This window comes from Scylla paramamosain, chromosome 14 (genome assembly GCF_035594125.1).
Source record: "Scylla paramamosain isolate STU-SP2022 chromosome 14, ASM3559412v1, whole genome shotgun sequence".
Classification (NCBI taxonomy): Eukaryota; Metazoa; Arthropoda; class Malacostraca; order Decapoda; family Portunidae; genus Scylla; species Scylla paramamosain.
In genome coordinates, this window is record NC_087164.1 from 14,667,423 (window position 1) to 14,677,422 (window position 10,000).

General features: G+C 50.5%; 1 protein-coding gene across 1 annotated transcript in view; it reads right to left on the bottom strand.

Moving 5' to 3' along the window:
- LOC135107124 (atrial natriuretic peptide-converting enzyme-like) overlaps positions 1 to 10,000 on the bottom strand; it is a 104,794-nt gene that overhangs the window by 72,036 nt on the left and 22,758 nt on the right. Inside the window, exon 2 of the mRNA XM_064016833.1 lies at positions 6,239 to 6,398. Within this exon, the coding sequence (XP_063872903.1) occupies positions 6,239 to 6,398 (160 nt within the window). The remainder of the gene's footprint in view (positions 1 to 6,238; positions 6,399 to 10,000) is intronic.

The window sequence follows — 10,000 nt, forward strand, 5'->3', positions numbered from 1 at the left end:
TGAGTAGGATCAGGACAAGGCTGCAGTGGGTACGGCGCAGAATGGAGAAGCAGTTGGAGGCGCTGGCTGCCCTGCTAGCGCGACAGTCGGAGCAGAGTCAGGCTCGCGAGGAGCGTTTAACCCAGCTGCTGGAGAGAGTGGGGACACAAGCTCCCAGTCGCACCACGGCGAGCAATGAAGGCGAAACCACAGCCCGCAGCACGTCTACCCAGGGCGCGAGGTTCCCGACGTCCGCCACCATCATTCCTCACTTAACGGCGTCAGCATCTTTACGTGAGTTCGACACGTGGCGCCATAAGTTTGAAGGATACGTAACCCTCGCCAGGATAGACTGTCTCTCCCTGGCTGAGCAGAGGGCGGCACTCGCTGCTGTCCTAGACGACGAGTGGACCCGTACACTTCGCTACGGGATAAGCTTACCGAGAGACGCGGAGTTAAGAACCATCCTCGATGCAATGTGTGAGTACCTGCGAAGCCAGCGCAACATCATCATGGATAGAAGAGACTTCTACTCCCGCGTGCAAGAAACGCAAGAAGGTTTTGACGACTTTTTATGTGCTGTAAAGGAAATCGCCAATTTCTGTGACTTTTGCGACCAGTGCATAAACCATCAGCTGCGTGACAGAATTGTCGTTGGGACACGAGACGAAGTGGCTCTGAAACGCATGCTGGAAAACAAGAAACTCACCCTTGAAAACGCCATAGATATTTGCAGAGCATCAGAGAGCGCTAACCAGTGTAGTGCAGTACTAAGGGGCGGCTCTCACTCTTCGAGCCATGGTGTGAACGCTGTCTCGAACTACAGGAAGGGCAGTTTCGGGGGCTCAAGCCCCACGGGCTGTTATCGTTGTGGCAAAGATTGTCGCAGTGACAAAAGGGGATGCCAGGCAATAGATAAAGTGTGTCGTAACTGCGGGAAAAGAGGGCATTTTGCGAGTGTATGTCAGCAGACAGTGAGGAAACGACGAGGAGCTTCGAGGAGTTCCTCAACTGTCTCTCCTCATCGCGGTGCAGGCCCGAGGCGGGGAGCCAGTGCCAGTGTATACCAGCTCTTATCAGGCGTATACACAAAGACGGTGACGGCACGACCTGCGCCCCAGGTGCTCATTACCGCCACACATCCCGCTGGAAGAGACAAGATTACGTGGACTCCTGACTCTGGGGCCGAAACGACCGTTATTGGCCTCGACACGGCAACACTCCTTGGAATCCCGCCCTCCAGCTTGGCGCCCGCTGATGGTGATGGACTTTATGCTGCCGGTAATCACCCCTCACCTGTGTAGGAACTTCTCGTCGCACTTGCAACTGGGCGACAGGGAAGCTGAGACTGTTGTGAGCGTGGTGAAGGAGGTGAAGGGGGCGCTGCTTAGCTGGTACGATTCCATCGCTCTCGGAATCCTCCCCGAAGATTTTCCGGCTCAAATCCGACCGCTACGCAGGGAAGAACAGCACACCGGCAACAGCTCCATCAAGTACCCGACCGCCTCGCAGCCACCTCTATCTACGCCCACAGAAGTGATCAGCTGGCCTCATTCCTACGACCCAACGCCACAGCAGCGTGCGGGGCACGCTGCTGCTGTGATCAAGGCCTTTCCCAGCGTCTTCGAAGCAAAGGAAGGTTTACGTGCAATGGCTGGTGGATCCATGGCCATCGAGTTGACAGACGACGCTCGACCCTTCGCCGTAACAGCATCTCGTACAATCCCTTACAATTGGCGTGAAGAAATTAAGAGCCAGTTGGAAGAGCTGCTTAACAAGGGAATCATCGAGAGTGTGGACTACCCTACGGCATGGTGCCACCCCATCGTGCCTGTCCCAAAAAGACATCTGGTGTAAGGCTGTGTGTTGACCTGACACGACTCAACCGTTACGTGAAGAGGCCCGTGTATCCAGTGCGCTCACCTCATGACGCCATCGCCTCGATCGGGACCGGAGCAGTTTGGTTCACCACTCTTGATGCCAAGATGGGGTATTTTCAAGTCCCCATTAGAGAAGAAGACCAGGATTTAACCTGCTTCATAACACCTTGGGGTCGGTACAAGTTTCGGCGAGCGGTTATGGGTCTCGTCTCGTCTGGAGACGAGTATAACCGTCGAGGAGACCAAGCTCTCGGCGACATACCTAACACCATCAAGATCGTGGACGACATCCTGGCCTATGACTCCACCTACAGTGCGCACTTAGCCCATGTCATTCAGATTGTGCGGCGGTGTGACCAGCACGGCATCACTCTCAACCCACAGAAGTTTACATTCGCGGAAAGAGTGGTAGATTACTGTGGTTACTCTGTTTCTGGACAAGGCTACACGACAGACTCAAAGAAAGTTAAGGCAATCTCTGACTTCCCACGACCACAGCACATCACCGACTTACGATCATTCATGGGTCTTACAAACCAGCTTGGAAGCTTTTCTCCTGCTGTGGCTGCAGCTGCACAACCCCTCAGAGATCTCTTACGCCCGAAGAACAGTTGGTGCTGGTCTCCTAACCATGAAGAGGCGTTTGAGAAGGTGAAACAGTGTCTCGTCAGCCCACCTGTCTTGGCATACTTCGACCCATCATTACCAACGATGCTACAGACTGACGCCTCAAGGATGCACGGATTTGGATTCGTTCTCCTGCAGAAGCACAGTGACCAGTGGAAGATGGTGCAATGCGGGTCAAGATTTGTTACAGACACAGAGAGCCGCTATGCAGTAATAGAGTTGGAAATGGCTGCAATCGTCTGGGCAGTCAGGAAATGTGGCACCTACCTGAAAGGACTCCCTCACTTCGATCTAGTGCTCGACCACCGCCCGCTGATACCTCTCCTCAATAGCAAGTTGTTGGGAGAAATAGAGAACCTGCGGCTGCAGCGCATGAGGGAGAAGCTTGCTCAGTATTCTTTCACAGCAAGCTGGCAAAAGGGATCGACACACTGTGTGCCCGACGCCCTCTCACGTGCTCCAGTACAGGACCCAGTGGAGGAAGAGGATGCTGCTACTTCTGGTGACCTCGACCCTCTCCACTCAGCGGTCATCTCAGCGTTATCTGCCACCAATGAGGACGGCGTCCGCTTAGCACCACTCCAGGATCAGACTGTGGAAATGGTACGTGCCGCAGCAGCAAGAGACGGGGAGTACTGCTTGCTCAAGAACGTCATCATCGAGGGCTTCCCTGATCATTGCCACGACCTCGATCACCGCTTGCGTACGTACTGGCCGGTGCGCAGTCTGCTGGCCGTAGACGACGACCTGGTGGTTTACGGGCCGAGGCTTCTTATTCCTCACAGCCTCCGCCGAGAAACACTAGAGCGACTCCATGACAGTCATCAGGGGATGGAGCGCACCAAGCGACGGGCCCGACAAACGGTGTACTGGCCTGGTATGGACAGAGACGTTGAGAACGTCGTTTCTGGATGCTCACTATGCCGTCCACTCCTACCAAGCCAAGCCAACGAACCTCTCTGGCAGGACACGGACACACCCAGCAGGGTGTTTGAGTCAGTTTCTGCAGACTACTTCCACGCAGCAGGCCGTACATACCTCGTGTATGTAGATCGCTTGTCTGGGTGGCCTCACGTGTCTGCATGCTCACGTCCAGCATCGGCTGATCAGCTCGTTCGTGTCCTTCGGGGTGTGTTCGCCGACACGGGCGTGCCTGTTCTCCTGAGGACTGACGGTGGACCGCAGTTCACTTCTTCATCGGTACGGCGCTTCCTGGCTCGATGGGGGGTGGAGCATCGTGTATCTTCACCTCATTATCCACGCTCCAATGGTCACGCCGAGGCAGCGGTCAAGTCCGTGAAGAAGCTGATCCTCACGACCACACAGCAGGGACACCTGGACGAGGATGCGTTCGCTCGCGGGTTGCTGGAACTGCGCAACACTCCGAGGGCGGAAGGGCGATCACCAGCACAAGTCCTCTTCGGTCATCCTATGAGGTCCTGTGTCCCGGCTCATCATCGCTCATACGCTCAGCAGTGGCAGCGCGCTGCTGATGAGTGCGACGCCAAGGCAGAGCGACTGAGGAAGAAAGCGAAACTTCGCCACGACGCGTCCGCCCGTACTCTTCCTCTCCTGCACCTCGGTGGCCACGTCGACGTTCAAGATCACACGACAGGCCTCTGGGATCGCCTGGGTGTCATCGTGGCTGTTGGGCGAAGGAGAGACTACCTCATCAAGATGGGCAGCGGTCGCGTGATGTGGCGTAATAGAAGACACCTACGCCCACATAGACCTCTTGCTCCCCTTCCTGTCGAGCAGCACACCGCTCATGGCGGTGCAGCGCTTCAGCATCAGGGTCACGAGGAACACCACCATCCCGGCAGCCCGGAGCATCAGGGTAACGGGGTACACCGTGGCCGAGAGCAACCAGAGCGTCGAAGCAGCCGACAGCGTAGGGAGCCGAGACGACTGCAGGTGCGGTGGCACCGTAGCACCTACGATTAGTCGTACGTGTTCATTGTACGCTGTGTTTGTTTTGTGTATATGTACCGTGTTTTCTGTACTTCAATCATTGTAACTTTGTTTCATGTGTTACGGTAGCCATAACAAAGATAAGGAATCTTCCTTATGTCTCGGGGGAGGTGTGTGGTTGTTAGCTAGTTGTGTGAACGAGTGAATGAGCGAGACTTGTGTGAGGCATGAACACGTGTATGAGTGAACGAGCTAGGCTTCAGTCATAAGTGTTAAGTTGAAGTGCGCGGCCTGGCGCCGGGAGATCACCTACCTCCAGCCTTCTGTTCACACCTTCTGTGAATAAACACCTGCACTGTTACCTGCGTTTCCTGTGCCCCTGCTGGTCAAGAGTCGAACAGTAAGTGCGTCCCAGGGTAAGGAGATTAGCAGATAAGAAGGTTCAGAAGTCAAGGGATTAACTTATCATACTTGGCTTTGTGGTGGAGAGGGAAGGGAGGGGGGGATGTATGGGAAGAAGGGAGGGGACGAGGGAGGGGCGAGGGTCCTTAGGGAGTCACAGCGGCTGTACCCAATTACGAACTTTCGGTAAGTCGGCTCCCCTGCGGCTCTCCTGCGGCTCCTTCTCCCTCAGGGTTAGGTAAGTGACCCTCTTTTGGTCCTCCTCTAAGTCATCATTTATATATTTTTCTTTTCCCCTCACCTTCCCTCCTTGCCTGCCCCGCCCCATCCCGCCCAGCACTCCCTACCTTCCTCCCCTTCCTCCTTAAGGCACTATACTGTCCACCTCTCCCTTCCTCTCCCTTCCTAGCACATGCGCTGCCCCTCACGATCCCAGGCAGCGCCCCAGGGCACACCACTCGGGGAAAATAACACCAAGGAATGTATATGTGTGTGTGTATTTCTGTTTGGTCTGTCTGTATTTGTTCATATTTGCTTGCTCTCTCTCTCTCTCTCTCTCTCTCTCTCTCTCTCTCTCTCTCTCTCTCTCTCTCTCTCTCTCTCATCCGTTCAGCTCGAGAAGCCATAGAGTGATTTTCAATGTAATAATTTCCGGTAGGTTAAATATTTGATTGGCAATAAACTTTACTTACTTATTCACTTACACACACACACACACACACACACACACACACACACACACACACACACACACTACAGATACATACTCAAACACGTTCAGAGATTCATTAACTTTTTCACTGCCAAACAATTCTTTACCGCAACCTCCAACTTTTAAACTTTTTAGAAATTTATGAAGAACAACCTCTTAGATATTTATGTTGCTTAGTAGAAGACAGACTCCAATTTATTTTTTTCTCCTGTAAGTCCAAACGAAGAATAATTTACAAAGGACGACCATAGCAGTGAAAGGAATAAAAACAATTCTGGCTAAGGGCAACAAAAGGGCTGAAAAAAAGAGGCCCCAAACAGTGGAGTCAAGAGGAATGAAAATAGATATGTTTCAAACAGGGACTGTTACATGTTGGCTTGACGGCTTACTGTAGCTTCCCTTATTGCTTTATGTTCTTATCCAGAATATGAGAAGTGTATTGAAACATATGAATACAGATTATACATGCATGAAGAGGTACAGTCGTGGCCAAAAGTCTTGTAACTTAACGCTTTTATTTCTACTGTGTTAAGCGTTTTTCTTCAGTCTTACGTCCTCTGATGTTCTTGAAACCGTTCCCTTCTCAGGTTTTATAAAGAGACAGGCAGCACATCGGAGGACTTACTGTTGAGACGAAACAGTTAAATTAGTGGAAAGGAATACGGCACGTGAACAAACTTTTGGCCGCGACTGTACCACTAGAAGGCAGGACACACTCGGTACTCACAGGCGAAGTAGATGCCAGCGGCAGCTCCAAGGGACACGAAGAGCACGGCGAGGACGAGACACACGCACCACCGGCGGGAGCAACCTCGGCCTCTGCTGAAGAGTTCTGAGTCCGTCATGCTTCCCGATCTGACGCAGGGCACCCCCACGCCCACCGTTTTCTGTAAAGAGGGAAAACAGGTTGAGGAATCACCATAGAAATTCAGAATATAGACTTAAATACGAGTAGTAAAGAGAAAGTAAAGGAATGCAAAGTAAAGATAAGCAACGATAGTTTTTTTGGTCCTTGCTAAGTTATTGGTGATAGGCTGTACCATCTAAAGTAAGAGCTAGTAGGAGGGTAGGATAGTAAATGTTTTGTAAACAATATGGAACAATCAATGATGACTGCAGCAAATGTTTAACCAAGTGATTCTCTCTCTCTCTCTCTCTCTCTCTCTCTCTCTCTCTCTCTCTCTCTCTCTCTCTCTCTCTCTACACACACACACACACACACACACACACACACACACACACACATACACACAAAACCTCACCACACAACCACCACATCCCCCATCACCACCAGAGCGTTTGCAGCGCCATCACAATATCGCATCCTCATTACGTCACAATCCTCTCGTTCACGGATTTGTAAAGACTATATTAATTACGCAAGTGCAATTGATTCTGCGCTAATGATATAATTTAATAACCTGCTCCTCTCACCACCACCACCACCGCCACCATCAGAGCCTCACGCCTCTCATACCTAGCACTAATTCATGTAACCTAGCAGCCTCATTCTGTTCAGTAACCAACCCTTCCCCCTCCCTCCCAGTAACCCTGCTCTCCAAGTCCTCCCCAGCTCACGGCGATACTCGTTAGACCAGTGTTTTAAACTGGAAAATTACACGCAGGAAACTTGGCTCAGGTACACACGGGAGAAAGGTGCAGGTGTGAGGGTGAACTGGGCTGAAATGCAAGGTCTGACGTGTGGGTGAGTGGTGTGTGTTGTGGGTAGGTGTAAGATGAGAGGTCTGGTGCTGGTGTTGGAGTGGGAATATAAGGCCTGGTGTGTGGGAGTGTGCTGTGGCTGGGGTGAGTGAGGTGAATGTGTGTAGAGAGAGGTGAGGTGATGGTGGTGCTGGAGTATGGGAGTGTGGTGTGGCTGGGCAGGGAGCTGAGATGGTGTACAGTAGTTGCGTTGTAGTGGTAAGCTTTGGTGATGCTGGTGGTGGAGTGAGAAACAGCTGCATTCCCCAGTTTGGTCTTGAGTGGTGAAATTGAGGATGCGTTTTGAGTGTCATCGCTGGGGGTGAGATAAGTAGTGAGATACTTAATGTTGAAATTATATATGAGTGGTGAGATATACTGTGTTGGGATTGTTATGTTTGCAAGCAGTGAGATTATATTGTGAGATTTTATTGTCTTGTGATTCTATTATGTTAGACTATACAGAGTTGAAATAATACTGTGCTATGTGGGCTGAAAAGAGTCTAACAGATAAGAGGTTGACAGGATGCGAGATGAGGCAACGTTGGGTTAGGGAAATGGAAACAAGTACATATAAAAACAGATCTTAAGAATGTTGGTGAGCTGAACTACTTAACACTAACTGTTTGAGACAACTAACTGCATCAATCAAAACGAGAAGCACGTAATACAGGTACAATATACAGTAGGGAGGAATATGAATATTTGTTGGTTTGGTAATGAGTATAGCGTAGGTGGATGAGGAGGAGGAGGAGGAGGAGGAGGAGGGTACTGGATGAGTAAATAAGTGGATGAGTGTTGCGTGAGGGGATAATAAGTGGAGACAGTGAGATGAGTGAAAGCAGCATGAGGAAGATAAGTGGAGAGGCAGCGTGATTTATTTCAAGTGGAGGCACTGTGATGATGATAAGTAGACGGTGTGATGAAGGTAAGTGCAGGCAGGGTCAGGAACATGAGTGGAGAGACAGTGTGATGATAAGTAGAGGCGGTGTGATGATAAGTAGACGGGGGGTGATGATGAGTAGAGGCGGGGTGATGATGACCAGAGGCGGGGTGAAGGATGGGGGATGGCCGAGTTAATAATAATTGTAGGTCAGGAGGCTGAAGGAGGGAAGGAATTCCGTGAGCAGCAGCAGCAGGAGGAGGCCCAGGATCCCTATGGCTGACTTTCGTGGCGTAGGATAACCGCAACTCACCTTTAAACGTGGCTGTGGCTTACCATTGCCTTCTCCTACTATCTCCCCGCCGACACACACACACACACACACACACTCCCCTCCCTCCCCAGCACACACGCGCACACACACACGTCCCTCCCTCCTGGCTAATACTTCAGGTAAGTAGTTTCTCTGAGATTTGGATCACCACAGCGGGATCTTCTTGGTGAGGGGAGGGAGGGAAGGCAGGAGGTGGAGGAGGAGGAGGAGGAGGAGGAGGAGGAGGAGGAGGAGGAGGAGGAGGAGGAGCCGAGGACGTGCCTTCAGCAGATAAGCCCCGGACATGCATAATCAGATGATACTGCTACAACACACACACACACACGGCCTCTTCTTCCTTCTCCTAGTCCTGGACCAAATTAACAATTAGGCATATTGACGGCGAGGGGGGAAGTGAAGGGGAAACGAGAAAAAGAGGAGGAAGAGGAAAGGCAAGGGAGAGGGAAGGCGGGGGAGGATGAGATAGCAATGGTAAAGAGGAGGAAGGAGAGAATAAGAGGAGTAATGAGAGAAAGAGAACAGAGAAAGAGGAAAATACTGGTCTTAGTTCTCGGTGGAATAGGAATGTTGTATTTTTTTTTTTTTTTTTGTGAGAGCGTAAACGAAAACAATTTCGCGGCCACAAAGAGTGAGGTAAAAATTCACATGAGGGGGCGAGCATGAACCTTGCATGAATTTTAGGAGCAAACAGCCGGGCGCGGGTTTCGATTGCCTCTCCAAGCGCCGAGGAGAGCAGTAGTGGCTGACGAGGCGCTGCCGGGTGCGGGCACGGCAGATGAGAACAAAGGACGCGGCGTGAAGAGAGATAATAGAATTGTCACGCCTGATGAAGGTATTAACAGCAGCAGCAGCACCACCACCACCACCAGTAGAAGCAGCAGCAACAGTAATAACAGAAGTAGCGGGAATAGCACCAGCAGAATGACAGTTGTTGTAGTAGGAATAACAACACTAATAACGAGAAAAGTAAGGGAGTATTACCAGTTGTAGTAATGACAGAAGTAGTGATAATAGCAGGATTAACAACAATAATAACGAGAAAAGTAACAACAATAATAAGTACTAGCAATAATAGTGACAATAACAGCTGGAAGGTCATAGTAGCAATAATATTAACGACAGTATCAGTAACTTAACCTACGCTAAGCTATTACAGCCATATCAGACTCGTGCCCGCCTTGTATACTGCATTGTAATAAAGTTTCGTTATTTCACATGACACGGAGTTGTTAGTAAGATTAACCAAAGGAAGCAATAAAAATAATAATAATAATAATGGCAGCAATAATAATAACAACAGTAGTAGTAACATTTAAACAATAACAACAAAATCATCAACACCAAAAACAACATCAGAACCAACAGCATCATCATCATCAACACCCACAAAAAAAACCCTACAATAAAAACAACAATTAGCTCTAACAAGAACAAGGGCGAACACAGACCGAGGAGTGAGTGCAGGTAAGCGAGTCAGTCACTTTACAATGACCACAAGACTGCGTGGCGGTCGCCCAGACACACCGCGGGAAGAAAGTGCGCTACTTACATCACATCAACCAGAACCTTCG